Consider the following 17,596-nt stretch of genomic DNA (forward strand, 5'->3'; position numbering starts at 1 on the left):
ACTGACTATGTTATAATTGCCCAGTCTTAAATCCCTTTGCTAAGCGAACTACACTTTAATGAATTTAAAGTATATTTAAATGCACTTTGTATATGCTCTTGTTTGCAAATATTATTGTTACATTTATGCAACACTTTTTGTATATATTGTATATATTTGTTTGTTTATATGTAATCAACACAGAACTGTCGACACAAACTCCTCCATACAGTATGTATTGGAGGTGGGACTGGTTCACAGATCTGTTAGCGTCTCTGTCTCCATGGTTACCGCCGGAATGCTGTGTGGAGGGGAGGTTCAGTGAGGTAACACCCGGAACTTCCTCCTGACACATGCGCTGGGGGCCGGGTGACGGGACGCCAGGTGTAAGCTACACAAGTATTTAAGGTGAGCACTGCTTTGTATGTCTTATCCTGTGTTGACTGACGAAGGGCTAATAAAGGCCCGAAAGCTTGCAGATACCTTTTGGTCTGTGGTTGCCGTTATTTCTAAGTCCGTGGGTGCTCGCATCTGGAGTTGCTATATATATACATATATATATAAATATTCCCCACTTAGCGGCCAATCAGGAGTCGCTATGCCGATAAATGGCCAATAGCGCTATTCGGGAGGAGGAACCGCAGGATGTAAACACACATTCTGCAGCATCTTGTGCTTGGTGTCGGGTCATTCGTTTAATTATTTTGACAAGTCCCCTGGATGCTACTTGGACTGAAGAGGATGCAATCTACGCCGGAGGACCCTTGTAAGCAGAGGCAGAACTCTGGGAGGCAATGGAGTCATCTGCCACCGGGCTCCTGCTTCCAAGGGGGCACCTCTCCTCCCCTTCGAGTTTGAATCAGTTAATTGAAAGCAGTTGATTTAACTAATGTGGCTGACTCCCCCTCCCTAACATCATTTTGTAATTTTGCACCCTGTATTAGATCCCATGACTTTACTGGAGACAGACACTTTACTGATTGGTATTTGGTGTGTGTGTGGGGCAATACTTATCTTGCCTCCGGTCAAATGGGATGAACTTACGCCACTGCTTGTAAGTATGGTTTTCCTCCACAGGTACTCTCATATCGATTTCTACAGGACAAAAGGACTGATCTACTATCAAGATAGATAAGTATCTGTATGAATGGGCTCCAAATGTAATAGGTTGCCGGACGGGGTCCCGAAAGTCAGGCATTCACCCAACGTCGGGATCCCGACTGTCAAAACAACGACAGTCGGGTTCCCAAAGGCCGTCGGCTATTTTCCCTCGTGAGGGTCCACGCCATGCTATCTGGGTCCGGCCAGTCGGGATCCCGACGTCGGGATCCCGACTGTCGGACCCCTATACCACACCCATGTAATAAATTTTAGTGTTCTGGTGTGTGTTTGTGTATTTATTTAACTATTGATTCTGCTGTGGAACTAAGAGTCCCAGCAAGCCCATTAATGGGCCGCATGCTGGGACTTGTGGTTCTCCAAGCCCCAGTATGCGGACCAGGCTTGCTGGTACTCATAGTTCCACATGAGAACCCAATAGTTTATTTCTATTTTTTACACATTTAATCAGCCCGGTGGCCACCACCCCAGGCCCATCCGGGACAGCACCAGGCTGCAGCCTGGGCAGGTAAATTCTGGCGGAGGAGATTTCTTCATTGGGAAATCCCCACTTACCCAGGATCCCTGCTCAGGCTGACCGGTCAGGGGGTTAATATTTTGGCCGGGGGACTTGTATAAAAAGTCTTCTCCTGGCTGTGGCATTACCCTGCAGGCTGGTTGAGCCTGGTGCTGGTTCACAAAATACGGCGGACCACGCACATTTTTTAATAACAAGTAATCTCTTTATCTCATTCATATATACCTGTCTTCAGATTACATTGTACTACGGAACACCTGATGCAGAACATTTTCTGTTTTAAAATCCTACAAATTACTAAGAAACATAAACAATAAGACATTTATTAAGAAAATACTTTTACAATTAGTTTACTTGAAATGTACATAAATGTCCTATATATTGATTAATTTAGTGAACTCAGTACGTCTTTAATAAAAAATAAAAAAAGACCCTTTAAGCTCCTTATAAAATTATATTTTCTATTTGTGCTGGTTTTTAATCTCCTGTGCTCTCTATTTTCATCATTAAATAAAAAAAGAGCTTTCCAAGTTTTAACTAAATTGAAATGGGTATGGATCATTGAATAGACAGACATTAGTTTGACAAGCATTAGGGCGACCACTGAAGGCCGACATGCATGAAGGTCGACATGGGTTAGATCAACAGGGACATTAGGTCGACACAATCATTAGGTCGACATGGGGAAGGTCGAAACAGTTGGCATGGACACTACAAAAGTGCACTGCGTCCCCTCGCATGGCTCGCTATGCTCGCCATGCTTCGGGCACGGTGCCTTGCTATGCTTGGCACACTATTTTATTCTCCCGCCATGCCCTAGTGGATGGTAGGGTATGAAATACCGCCTGTCGGCACATGTCGGCTCAAAAAAAGTAAAAACACCATGTCAATATTTTGACCGTCGACCTTCCCGATGTCGACATAATGCTTGTGTCGACCCAATGTCCCTGTCGATCTAACCCATGTCGACCTTCATGCATGTTGACCGTTAGTCATGTCGACCTTTATGTATGTCGACCTTCAGTGGTCGACCTAATGCTTTTTGACCTAGTGACCGTATCCCATTGAAATTCACAAGAATACTACATGCACATACAATGTATGCTCCATAGACAAATAAAAGGATGTATCTGTGTAAATCCTGTCTTAGGCAAGATATTAACCAGCTTGCTGGCTCTCACATAAGTCTAGCATTGTTATGCCCCTTTCAGACCGCACTTAAAAAACGGTATTTAGCCGATTTTTAACCGTTTTAAAATGGTAATCTGTGCGGTCTGAAAGGTGCACAACCACTTTACCGTTTTAAAAAAGCAGGTTTTTTAAAACGGTTAAAATGGAGGGTTGTAATGTAATGGCATCGCACCCTATAAAATGGCATGCGATCTGCCGGGGCCAACAGAGCAGTGAATAAATTACATAGGAAAATCGCATCGCACAGCACTAAAACGGCGATGCGATTTTCTTACGCAGAATCACCCACTAAGCAATTTGCTTAGTGGGCGCCCTGCTAATACATAAGTACCAATAGTAGCTTTACTTCAGTTTGTGACCGCGCTCGCTAAAAAGCATGCAACAGGTGTAATTAAAACATTTATTAAGAATAATACATAAAAAATCTATATGATAAATTAAATCAATTTAAAAGATTGGGGGTACCACAAGTAATACAGAGAGCAGGGATATTCACCCACAGTTCGGCCGTAGTGATGTCTTTAGTTCGTTCCTTGACAAAGCTTATTGCGAAACGCGTTGGTGAAGAGGAGCAGGGACACCCTTATTCTACAGGCGCCCCACATTTTTACCATCCTGAAACCGGACCAGTCTCCAGAATCAATCCACTCCTGGGAACCAAGCGGCACCACCACCAAGCCCACCAGGTAGAGCACCTCACCCCATCAGGAGCTCCCTGGTTAGGAGAGTCACATCTCCCCCACAAAGGAACCAAGTGGCAACAACATCAAGCCCACCAGGTAGAGCACCCCGCAACATTGGGATCTCCCTGGTTTAGAGACATACATCTCTCCTAATACAAGTACCTTTGGCACTCCTACACAGGACAATATCTGGAGACATTATAGGAACGGACTAAGGACATCACTACGGCCAAACTGTGGGTGAATATCCTTGCTCTCTGTATTACTTGTGGTACCCCCAATCTTTTAAATTGATTTAATTTATCATATAGATTTTTTATGTATTATTCTTAATAAATGTTTTAATTACACCTGTTGCATGCTTTTTAGCAAACGCGGTCTCAAACCCCCCTTTTTCTCCAGTAAACTATTCCTTGGGTCAGACTTCCCAAGTCCCGAGACCGCAGCTCCAGCAGAACAACTCTGCTCAGGCGCCCCTCAGGCCGCTTATTGTGACCAACCTTTTCTCCTTACTTCAGTTTGTATTGGTTTATTTTAGTGCTAATGTTTCCTACCATGATCTAAAGATAATGTATGAAGATAAGCAACCTCTCTGTGAAACTGACTCCATTGCATTTACAGTATGTGTCCATTAGTGACATTAGATTGAAACTCTGCTGGGGATTGTATATATTTGTCAGGATACAAATTCTGTGACTGTACTCATCTGTTGAATATGTCGGCGCTGTATAAATATAAGGATAGTATGTGTATACTAGAATGGCAGAGAGGAGGGTAGGGCAGTGGTAAACGCAGGATTTCTAGAGGGGTGTTTACATTGCAATCCTCAATCTCCCACTCTGCAGAACATTGGAGCAAGTGTTTAGTGGTGCGGTAGGAAAACCTAGTAAGACACTCGACATTAATGTAAACATTGGTCTTGTATACATTGGATACTGTATGGAATACAGCATTAATTGATACCACTATAGAAGGTCAATAGCATAGGCTGTATTAAACAGTAAAATAATATCAATAAGTGGTCAGGAAAAGGTTAAACATACCATAATAAATACATACACAAATATAATAGAACCACTTTCTAAGCTCACATTATCCCACTTCATGGTAAGGCATCGGTCTCTTCTTTCTGGCAGCTACTCTCTGGTCCAGTACAGTGTCTGAGGGCTCAGATCCACTGAGGACACTCCATCCCTATGCACTCAGGAACACAGATTTTGTAAACATATTCTGTCCATTTTCTGTAAATGCTTGTGTGTTTAAACATACTTCACTTCGTGGCTATTATCTTTATATCCACATGAAACTCTGGGAAGTCTGTCAGACTAAAAATTCCAAATTAGATCTAGTGTGCGATAAAGAGGTCCTGCTACATGAGTCCAATTTGGTGATTCTCTGATCTTATCTAATATACTACACTAACGGGTGCTTGTTTTATCTTTTTTATATATAATAATATATATTAATATCCTTATTCCTTTTACTATATTATGTTGATTCCATACCCATGCCATGGTTCAGTTGTTTACTAGGGTGCCGGATGGCACGCCGACAGTGGGGATCCTGACAGTATCTGCCTGTGCTCTGACGGGGGGATCCAGACTCATAGGGGCTATTTCCCTTGTGGGGGGGGGGTCCACCACCCCCATAGAGGGAGAATAGAACCTGTGGCGAGTGTAGCGAACCACCGGGATAGTAGCGTGGGGAGCGCAGCGAGCCCACAAGGGGCTTCTTTGCGTCCACCCACCTGTCACCCTGTTGGAGCACCGCAGTTGGGATCCCGACATCAGGATACTGACTTTCAAGATCCCGACTGTCAGAGGCACATACCATACCCGTTTACTAAGGCACTGACACAAACAGAATGAATATATTCAGTGGTTGAAGTTGAAATTTTGAAGTGGGGGTATGGGAAATGTACATACACTTTAGGGGGCATGTCATTAACAGGTCATTAAACTTGATTTAAAAAAAAATCTCGTTTTGGGACTATTTACTATTTTGGGGACTATTTACTTTAAAAATATATATATCCCCGTGTATGGGCCCTGGGGTGGTCGCTGGTCAGAGGAGCATGCTCCTGCGATCAGCTGTTTTCACCGGCAGAGAGTCTCATTTTTATTGGTGACCAACTCTGGTCGCTGATGAAAACGGGACACTGAGCAATATATTGCTCAGCAATATATTGCTCCATGTGTATGCTCCATGTGTATGGAGCTTTAGGCTGCTGGGGGAGGGAAGACGGCTAGGGTCAGGCTGTGGAAAGAGAAGGGATAGGCTACAGGTTGGAGGTGCAGATGATAGTGTTAAGGAGATGGTTAGGGAAAGGCTGTGGGAGGGGATGACGAAGCATAGGCTGAAGGAGCGGAGGTTTAGGAATAGTCTTCAGGGTACAAACAGTTATGGTTAGACTGCATTAGGGGACAGATAGGGTAAGGTAGGTAGCATTTTTAACAGATTACTTTATTAAACACACACTATTAATATAATATTTTATTATGGCAACATATTTAGTATTTTATTAAAAGTTTAATATTTTTCATGATGGCTGTATCTGGTTCCTATATTATACCTCCTCTTTTTCTCTGAAAAGCCATGGTAGTGTTTGGCTTGATCAGTCAATAGAGCCGGAGATCAAGAGTTGCCAGCGAGCAGTCAGCAAGCAGACTGAAAAGAGACAGCATGCAGTGGTGGGAGATGGCACCCTTACAATTGCCGGGTGGGGGTTGCAAAAAGGTGGCACTCCGGAGTCTTTAACCCCTTCCCGACACATGACGTATATATACGTCATGTGTCGGTTGCGGGGGAATCAAGCCAGCTCACGGAGTGAGCTGGCTTGAAAGAGAGCAGGTAATGGCTGTATATTACAGCCAGGCACCTGCTCTCACGGCCACGAGCGGCGAGTTCGCCGATCGTGGCCGTTTAACCCTTTAAGCACCGCGGGCAAAGCGCCCGCAGTGCTTAAATAGCTGATCGGAGGGGGGGCGCCCCCCTCCGGCGCCGATCGCGGCCCCCCGCGGCGAGATCGGAGGGTGCCGATCGGTTGCCATGGTAGCCAGGGATCTAATGTAGACCCCTGTGCTGGCCGTGTCAGCATTCCTATTACATCCTGCCTGAGGCAGGATGTAATAGAAAGTGCTGAAAATCACTATGTTCAGCCATAGAGCTCTATGGCTGAACCTAGTACAGGCGATCGCGCCCCCTAGTGGTCAAGTACACTAGGGGGCCTTGTAGTAAAAGTAAAAAAATAAAAAAATAAAGTTTAAAAATAAAAAAAAAATAAAAAAATATTAAAAGTTCAAATCACCCCCCTTTCCCCATTTCACAAATAAAAATAAATAAAAAATAAAAAAAATAAACATATTTGGTATCGCCGCGTTCCTAAAAGTCCGATCTATTAAAATATAACATTAGTTATCCCGCACGGTTAAAGGCGTAAACGGAAAAAAGTTCCCAACGCCAAAACTACGTTTTTTGGTCGCATCGCCTACCCAAAAAAAAATAACTAAAAGAGATCAGAAAGTCGCCCATATCCCATAATGGTATTAATTAAAAAGTACACTTCAGCCCGCAAAAAATGAGCCCTCACCCAGGTCCGTAGGTGGAAAAATAAAAAAGTTATAAGACGCAGAACATGGCGACGCGACGCAAATTAGAAAAACCGTAAAATTTTCTATTTTTTTTTTTAGTGGTAAAACGTATCGAAAACTATTTAAGTTTGGTATCACCGGAATCGTAACGACCCATAGAATAAAGATAACCCATCATTTTAAACGAACTATGAACTCCAAAAAAACCGTAACCAGCGCAAAATTGTGGAATTGCGTTTTTTTTTCTTTTTACCCCACATTGAATTATTTCCTGATTCCCCAGAATATTATACGGTATAGTAAATGGTACCATTAAAAAGCACAACTTGTCCCGCAAAAAAAAAGCCCTCATGTGTCTATATAGCCGGAAAATTAAAAAAGTTACGCTTATTTGAACGCGAGGAGGAAAAAAAATAAAAAAGTTAACAAAAAAGGCAATGTCGGGAAGGGGTTAATAAAGACAATAGAAGCCTTTTGCCTTCAATGTCTTGAGATTTTATTTATCTCGTCATCAGTATCCTGATGACGAGATAAATAAAATATATATTTTTTTATTTTTAAATAGGGCCTTCTAGTGTAATATCTAAAGCACTTCACATTTGATTGTGAATGAAGATAATTGTGCATACTAGAGCTAGTTGGTAAGATGTGACTATATGACAGGGAAGCAGGTGGCAGGAGGGCTTATTTCAAACTCTCACTCATTCACTGGCATATGGTTCACATAGCAACAAAAGAGAATGGCTCCCATAGTGCAGTAAGTTTAAAAATATTTAATTAATACACCACACAAAAAATATATGTATATAAAAAAGTGTGCATACATAAAAACAATGGTTGTAGATATTAAAATTTCCGTAAACATCAGAAAAACAGCAGGAGAGAGTACACAGCATCACAGTCCCTCTATGCGTTTTGTCTCATGCCCAAAAAGGACCCTAATCAGGAAGAATGAAAGTACACTAAACAGGTAAGCTATAAAGAGTTTATTTGTTGGTTTGAATGACTAACCCTTACCAAAGCTGAGATCCTGCTACATTAGTCCCATTTGTGACTCTCTACTAGGAGTGGTAAAGAAAATACAAAACACTGTTATTTAATCTACAGGTATGCTTTTTATAACTGTATTTATGACCCAATACAAGCTGCTTTTTGGGAGGAAGCACCATCCAGACCCACTGGTTTGCAAAATGTTTGCGCGGGATATGATCCATGGAAGACAAGGAGCACTGTGGTCAACCTGTGGCCACCATCACGAGGACAACGAGGCAGCTGTGCAGTCCATAGTGAGTGAAGTGGATGCCAGGGTGACAGTGGACCAGTTAGATAAGGAAATCTGTATCTCACGATCAATTGAGCAAGGTTTCTGCATGCTGGGTGCACCATCAACTGATTCCAGAGCAGGAGTAGGGGCCGGTGACTTGGTGCCACAACATTTTGGCCATATTTGATGGCGAATGATCAAAGTCTGTCTGAGAAATCATCAGTGGTGGTGATTCCTAGAGCTACAATTTTAACTCCAAAACCAAACAATAGTCGGCCCAGTGGACCCCAGCTGAAGGTGCGCCACCACAGGAGTTCTGATGTGAGTTTAGTGTGACCAAGCAGATGGTGGCTGTTTTTTGTGACCAAGACTGGTCATGTAACTACTGTATCACTCATACAGCAGTAGATCATCACTGGGGACTGGTATGCCAACCAATTCTGTGTTGAGTCCCTGGATGCTGCATTGGAACTCTTCATCCAGAATGTAGAAAACATACTGTACCTGCTTCAGGTTTCAGGTAAAGCTTCAATATATGGTGATAGATAGATAGATAGATAGATAGATAGATAGATAGATAGATAGATAGATAGATTATATGACCTTCCAGTTTAAGATTTACATTAATGTTTTATCATCTTTTTAGCAAGGTTAATATGAGCTAAAGTTTATTTTTTATCTGAACCACCTATTCTATCAAATGTATTCTGTTAGTATATGCTGCAAATACCAATGTACATAGGAAAAAATATACAATACAAAGAAAATTGTGACTATACATATACATGTGACCTATTTCTTTACAATGTAAAACTCAAAGGACAAACACTGCAAACACAGTTACTCAGAACATGGTTTAGCTACGTTTTCCTTCAGGTACAACAATGGCATATCTGGATTTACATCAAGGCAATATGACTTCATATGCATATATTAAATACAGTAAATGTGTCTGACACTGAATATATATAAAGTCAAATCTTAAATAGACTTTCTCCTCATTCTGAAGTAATTTGTGTACCTCTGATAGTCCGGTGAGAAAATACTGTCGGGTGAAGAAAAGCCAGTGTTATTTCGTGTGCTCAATGAAATTTCATCTATTTTGTAAGAGATTGAGTTGTAATAAACTGGATTTGTATGGCAGGTCAGTGCCTCATGATGTGATATGGCAGGGCTGTCACAGAAAGGTGATCTGTAACACATACATGTGCAAAAAGACCCTGCCCTTGAGGTTGCATTAGAGGACCTACGTCTCCCAATATCTGGATCATCTTGCATGAGAGGGATGAGATTAATCTGACTTGTCCGATCTCCTATTGGTAGATAAATAGAACTCCTACTTCTGGCATCCATTTTGGACCGAAGACTCATGGTATTCTGTGCTCTCCGCAGAGAAGCTCGTTCTTCTGCATCCCGTCTTTCGTCTTCAGAGTTCATGGTCAAGAAGCGGAGGACTACTAGGTTAAGGAATGCTCCAATTACTGTCAGTCCCACAAGAATATACATGAAGCTAAAAGCCACATAGGGTGGTTTCTTCTGCAATGCTTCGTTTTTTTGGAGGGCAACAAAGTCTCCAAAACCTATGGTTGTAAGTGTAATAAAACAATAATAGTAGGAGTGGAAAAATGTCCACCCTTCAAAGTATGAGAAAGCCCCTGCGCCTATGCCAAGAGTACCAATGCAAGACAGGAAACCGACTAAAACCATATTTTCCATAGACACATCAGTCTTCCTCATGTGAAAACATCGTTTCAACTTCTTTAATAAGAACCTAACGAATGTGTTCATGCGTTCTCCCAGACTTTGGAACATGACCAGGGTGAGAGGAATCCCAAGTACAGCATAGAACATACAAAAGACTTTCCCAGCATCAGTTCCTGGGGCGGCATGACCATAACCTGTGGAAGAACACAACATTGTTGAATAAAGTATATTATTGCATAGCATAATGATTGTGAAAATACAGACAGAAACTTTCAATTATCCTATATGCAAACTGACATTACTGTGAGTAGACTTGTAAATGGAAATCCTAACTGTCACCTATTGAAATTGACTGATGTATCTGCTTATACATAAAGAACGTGCCCTGTTAGCCTGCAGTATACAGTAACATCACCACAATATAATAAAACCAGAAACAATACAGTATGACCCGCCTTCTGCAAATACTCCTGTAGAAAGCAATGTTTGCAAACATGTTAAAAGGGGGATGAAGTCAATTTACTGACAGTTCAAAATACAGAAACCATTGGCAGACAGTCAAAATACAGACATGTTAAAATGCCAACATTTACTATGCCGACATAGTCAAAATGACGACGTGTCAAAATAATTGACATGGTTTTTTCTTCTAAACCAACTTGTTCTAACTTCACAATCCAATTGGGCACAGCGTTAGATTATAATAGTGTTCCGAGTGCAGCGAGGCACCATGCCCAAAGCATGGCGAACGCAGGGAAATGCGGTACAATTATACAGTGTCCATGTTGACCTATGTCAACATAGACGCCAACGAAATTGTTGACTCTTTAGAATGTCGACATTTTAAATTTGAGCTTTTTGACCATGTCAGCATAATGAATATCGGCATTTTAAACATGTTGGTATTGTGACTGTCTGCCAATGCTCGCGGTATTTTGAATGTAAGGAAATCATATTGAACCCCTTAAAAGGCACTGTAAAAGGCACTGTAAAAGGCACTGTACATAACATAATTAAACAGTTTAAAGTTTGTGGTGAATTGTGCCTGTGCTTTGTGTCCATGTGTGTGTTTGTGCACTAAATCTGAACAAACACAGATATTTTACTTAGGGGGTTTTCAATCTTGGTTCACGGTCGTCAAGCTGGTCTGACAGCCGTGACCCTGTCCCGTTCTTGGTCTGCTCGACCAAGAATTTGCAGGCAGGATTCAATGCGAGATGAGAAGGGGGCGTGGCCAGAAGCTGCGGCTGGGAAGAGGCAAGCTGCAGCCGGAAGCTCGTCAGTTCCTAGGTGTTCTCGGCAGAACGAGCCCTACTGCTTATGAAGTCGGGCTCGTTCTGCTGAGATCCCCTGTTCAATGCTGTCGGGGAAGACAGCATTGAATAGGGCCCCGCAGCCATCTCCCCCGTCGGGAGATGGCTGCGAGAGATTGAATACCCCCCTTAGTGTCAAATTGCTGCATGTGTGGAAAACCAACATCAATTGGGCTGTTTGAAAAGAAATAGTTAAATGATTACGTTAAGCCAGCGTGCAAGAACATAAGCCAAATGCACTTATTGCAAACCAGGGATAAAATGTAATAACCAGCAAAAAGCAGGAGGTGTGGGACTTCATGTGAGTCTGGGTGGATTTTTAAAGCGCTAATAATTTATACAGAAAACCTGGTTGGTTTTCCCATATGAACGATTGCTGCTTTAAAAATCACATGCCCTGGACATGAACCTTATCGGTAGGGACTCTCCAGATGAGGTCACCTGGTAACGGTTGGGGAGCCTATATAATTGCTAAACACCTCAATTTTGTTCTATATTAGTTTGCAGCATTTATTATGAATACCTGATTAGCAGTGCTGTATACTATAGAGTGTGCATCTGTATTTGCTTTGCCATGAAGATGAGCAAAGCATTTGTAAAGGTTGTAGAACAGCATGTAGATACCAATTATTTTACTTGTCTAAAGTTGTAACACCCCCTTAAAATTATTTTTTTGAAGACAAAAATAGTACAATTGCAGACACATTTTCAGATAATGATATTATAAAAATGCAAACTCGCTATTTGAGGTTACTAAAATAAACTCTGTAGATAGAAATATCATATGGCTTCCTATGCTGGTAAGGAAGCCAGGCTTAAGGTGTGATACTGAGGGCTTTACACATTTGCCCATGCTTTTCCACACAAGCCTGACAAGTTACTCGCATTTCCAAATCTCAGACCGTAGCCAGCTGCTGGGAACAAATATATTTTTAGACCTAAAAATGTGCTCACATTAATGCTATTTATGTGAGATTAGCAAGCAGGTGTCCCAGCAATTTCTCATCATCTGATTTTTTCCTGCAGCCTCCATGATACTCTGCCAATAACTGCTATGACTGAGACGAGGAGAAAATAGATTATTATCGTAACATGGGACATTTATAATTTTTGGGACATTGAGTATTGCTTCTGCACAGGTAACACATTTTAATCTGAACATAATTTTAATCAATATTAGCCTAAAAATCCCAGTAAATAAAAACACTGGCTATTGCATCCCATCTAGGCATCTACATAATAAGATCAACTGTGTTGCACTTATTATTTGGCCAACGTTGAAAAATGTAAATTTCCAAAGGCAAAAATTTCCAATGACAAATCCCGTAAAATCTGATAAAGTCCCAGATCTTAGGGAAACCTGCCAACTAAATGTAATTCCTGCTGCTATAGAGACAGATGATTAATTTAACATTTCTCACATCACTTTCAGGAACATGGCAAATAGTCAGATGCTTTCCTTTATCTTCTAAACTCGACTCCTTCTATATGCCCCCTTCATGTCATACAAAATGAACTGCTCATTTATGTCTTGATTTAAAGGATCCATCGAAGTATTGCTTTGAAAATAGCTTTATTATTTCAGCACAGGCAGCGGGATGCTCTAACGCAAAAATGTGGTAAAAACCCTGTTTTCTATGTTTTTACCGCATTTTGATATGCAGGAAACCTGAACGCTGGGCTTTCGCTGTGGGGGTTTTGCCAGCGAAAGCTGGCGATACCCCATAGAAGCCTATGGGCTTCTTAACATAACCCAGCACCACCCCGCACAGACCCTGCACCACCCAGCATGGAACCCCGCTGCCCCACACCGACTCCCATAGGATACCTGCCGACCCCCCCCCCCCTCACCTGCTGCCCTGAGCAGTGACCTCCTCATCCCTGCACTGTACATCCTCTTCCAGGTGCAGGGAGGAGGGGGCGGTGCCCACCCACAGCAGCAGCAGCCGAGTAAGACTGCTTTTACACTGCAATATAGATATCAGTTTGAAGTACAAACCCCACCCAAATCTAACTCTCTCTGCACATGTTATATCTGCCCCACCTGCATTGCACATGGTTTTGTCCATTAGAGAGAGCATTTGCTTTTGCAAGTTAATCAAAATCAGGCCCATAGTAAGTAGGGATCTTAACCATCTAGGAACCTCCTCCCTGTTATGTCACTTGTAGCGCAATCATCAAAAGTTTTTGACAAGTTAAAAAAAAAACAACAACCAGTCCACTGTCACCTAGTTCTGCTCTCTCTGTTAGAGCCAACCACCTGCAATCTCCAACACCAACACTTTCATTGTTAGTATCTTCAATCATGTTCGGAAGTAGTCCTGCATTCAATTTCATAAGCATGACGGACTCCTTTCCTATCTGTGCTTCCTCGGAAGGATCCTTGAGTGCTACACCCCAGAAGGGGACCAGGAAAAAACTTGTAATAATTTAACAAAACAATTGTCTGTTGAACAGCCATTTGCGATGGGGACCGAGTATGACAGCAGTCACCCAGTTGACGCCATAACAGCTAATGCTGGAATTAGATGTGGGCCAAGTATCCGCTGTTGATGCAGTGGTATTAATCAGATAAGGTTCTGTTTCCCTGTTACCGAATACCATCTAGATAGTGTGAGAGGAAAGCATGCACACACTGATGGAGGGGGAATAAAATGATGATGATGATGACAATGATGAAGACATCTTGCCTATGTAGAGCGAGTTTAAGCAAAAAGAGATCTTTGGCAGCAATGTCCCATGTTTTTGTGGGGGCCCAAATAAACCAATCCTTTCAGCCACAAATGTGGCAGTTCCTCTCTATTAAATATATATATATACATAAAAATAGGGCGCAATTCATAAAAAAACAAGTCATGAACTCTTATATGGGTAATACTCCCCTTTTTAAGTTTTTATATTTATCTCAAATATTCACGACAAATTCTTATGCACTGATCTGCTGAATTAGGAAGATTAACACCTGGGAAATATTTATACTCCTAGCTGCTCCCAAATAGTTAGCTGGAACACTATAATACACAACATATACAAACAAAGGAAGTATAAAATACACAAATGTTTTATTACACATATAAAAAGGTACACAATCTAAAAAACTATTACAACTATCTAATGAATTTATGTATATTAATATCTTAACCCCTTCATGACAGAGCCAGTTTGTGCCTTCATGACAGAGCCCTTTTTTTCAAATCTGACATGTCTCACTTAAGTGGGGATAACTTTTTTTTGCTTTTACTTATCCCAGTGATTTTGAGATTGTTTTCTCGTGACACATTGTACTTCAAGTTAGTGGTAAATTTTCGTCGATACAGTCTGTGTTTTTTTGTGAAAAATACCAAAATATCGTGAAAAAATGGAAAATTTAGCAATTTGCAAAATGTTAAATTTTCTGCTTGTGAGACAAATAATCATACCACTCAAAATAGTTAATAACTAACATAGACCATATGTCTACTTTATGCTTCCATCATTATTTCAACTTCCTTTTCATTTTTTTGGACACTAGGAGGCTTACAATATGAATAGCAAATTCTCAAATTTTCATGAAAATTTCAAACACTGATTTTTTTAGGGACCAGTTCAGTTCTGATGTGACTTTGAGGGACTTGTATGTGAGACACCCCCATAAATGATGCCATTTCAAAAACTGCACCCCTCACAGTATTCAAAACAGCATTTTGGAAGTTTGTTAACCCTTTAGGTGTTTCACAGGAATTAAAACAAAGTGTAGGTGAAATTTCAAAATTTCTTTTTTTTTGCAGAGTTTCAATTTTAATACATTTTTCTAACGAATACAGTAGATTTTACTAGAGAAATGTGACTAAAAATTGATTCCCCCAATTCTTTTGTTTTCAAAAATATCCTATATGTGGCCCTAGTGTGCACGTTGACCAAACCACAGGCTTCATAATAGAAGGAGCACCTACTTGATTTTGGAGCCTCCTTTTTATGAGATTTTTTTTTAGGCACCATGTAGGTTTCTAGGCACCATAAGTGCTAAAAGTTAGGAACCTCCCCCACAAGTCACCCCATTTTGCAATCTACACCCCTCAGGGAATTCATCTAGGGGTATAGTGTACATTTCAAACCCCCAGGGGTTTCACCAATTTTGGTACAACTGGGATGTGAAAATGAAAAATTACATTTTTTTACACAAACATGCAGTTCTGGCTCAAAATTTTTCATTTTCACAAGGAATGAAGGAGACAAAGCACCCCAAAATCTGTGCCCCAATTTCTCCCGAGTACGGCAATGCCTCACATGTGACCAAAAAATACCAGTTGGGTGCATGGCAGGACTCAGAAGGGAAGGAGTGATTTTTGGATTTTGCAGCACAGATTTTGGTGGAATGAATGGTGGGTGCTATGTTGCACCAATACAGTGGAACCCCCCCACAAGTCACCCCATTTTGCAAAGTACACCCCTCAGGGAATTCATCTAGGGGTATAGTGTACATTTCAAACCCCCAGGGGTTTCACCAATTTTGATACAAGTGGGCAGTGAAAATGGAAAATTACATTTTTTTACACAAACATGCAGTTCTGGCTCAAAATTTTTCATTTTCACAAGGAATGAAGGAGACAAAGCACCCCAAAATCTGTGCCCCAATTTCTCCCGAGTACGGCAATGCCTCACATGTGACCAAAAAATACCAGTTGGGTGCATGGCAGGACTCAGAAGGGAAGGAGTGATTTTTGGATTTTGCAGCAAAGATTTTGGTGGAATGAATGGTGGGTGCTATGTCGCATTAGCAAGACCCCCCAAGCAGCAATACAGTGGAACCCCCCCACAAGTCACCCCATTTTGCAAACTACACCCCTCAGGGAATTCATCTAGGGGTATAGTGTACATTTCAAACCCCCAGGGGTTTCACCAATTTTGGTACAACTGGGATGTGAAAATGGAAAATTACATTTTTTTACACAAACATGCAGTTCTGGCTCAAAAATTTTCATTTTCACAAGGAATGAAGGAGACAAAGCACCCCAAAATCTGTGCCCCAATTTCTCCCGAGTACGGCAATGCCTCACATGTGACCAAAAAATACCAGTTGGGTGCATGGCAGGACTTAGAAGGGAAGGAGTGATTTTTGGATTTTGCAGCTCAGATTCTGGTGGAATTTTGGTGGGTGCTATGTCGCATTAGCAAGACCCCCCAAGCAGCAATACAGTGGAACCCCCCCACAAGTCACCCCATTTTGCAAACTACACCCCTCAGGGAATTCATCTAGGGGTATAGTGTACATTTCAAACCCCCAGGGGTTTCACCAATTTTGGTACAACTGGGATGTGAAAATGGAAAATTACATTTTTTTACACAAACATGCAGTTCTGGCTCAAAATTTTTCATTTTCACAAGGAATGAAGGAGACAAAGCACCCCAAAATCTGTGCCCCAATTTCTCCCGAGTACGGCAATGCCTCACATGTGACCAAAAAATACCAGTTGGGTGCATGGCAGGACTTAGAAGGGAAGGAGTGATTTTTGGATTTTGCAGCTCAGATTCTGGTGGAATTTTGGTGGGTGCTATGTCGCATTAGCAAGACCCCCCAAGCAGCAATACAGTGGAACCCCCCCACAAGTCACCCCATTTTGCAAACTACACCCCTCAGGGAATTCATATAGGGGTATAGTGTACATTTCAAACCCCCAGGGGTTTCACCAATTTTGGTACAACTGGGATGTGAAAATGGAAAATTACATTTTTTTACACAAACATGCAGTTCTGGCTCAAAATTTTTCATTTTCACAAGGAATGAAGGAGACAAAGCACCCCAAAATCTGTGCCCCAATTTCTCCCGAGTACGGCAATGCCTCACATGTGACCAAAAAATACCAGTTGGGTGCATGGCAGGACTTAGAAGGGAAGGAGTGATTTTTGGATTTTGCAGCTCAGATTCTGGTGGAATTTTGGTGGGTGCTATGTCGCATTAGCAAGACCCCCCAAGCAGCAATACAGTGGAACCCCCCCACAAGTCACCCCATTTTGCAAACTACACCCCTCAGGGAATTCATCTAGGGGTATAGTGTACATTTCAAACCCCCAGGGGTTTCACCAATTTTGGTACAACTGGGATGTGAAAATGGAAAATTACATTTTTTTACACAAACATGCAGTTCTGGCTCAAAATTTTTCATTTTCACAAGGAATGAAGGAGACAAAGCACCCCAAAATCTGTGCCCCAATTTCTCCCGAGTACGGCAATGCCTCACATGTGACCAAAAAATACC

The 17,596-nt window shown here is 41.6% G+C and overlaps 1 protein-coding gene across 1 annotated transcript in view; it reads right to left on the reverse strand.

The window, feature by feature from the left end:
• Positions 1-7,837: 7,837 nt before the first annotated feature.
• LOC146008108 (potassium channel subfamily K member 9-like) overlaps positions 7,838-17,596 on the reverse strand; it is a 39,400-nt gene continuing 29,641 nt past the window's right edge. The window contains exon 3 of the mRNA XM_083147046.1: positions 7,838-10,241. Within this exon, the coding sequence (XP_083003172.1) occupies positions 9,325-10,241 (917 nt within the window). The 3' untranslated portion in view covers positions 7,838-9,324. The remainder of the gene's footprint in view (positions 10,242-17,596) is intronic.

The sequence above is a fragment of the Crinia signifera genome, chromosome 6 (assembly GCF_055691185.1).
Source record: "Crinia signifera chromosome 6, ASM5569118v1, whole genome shotgun sequence".
Lineage (NCBI taxonomy): Eukaryota > Metazoa > Chordata > Amphibia > Anura > Myobatrachidae > Crinia > Crinia signifera.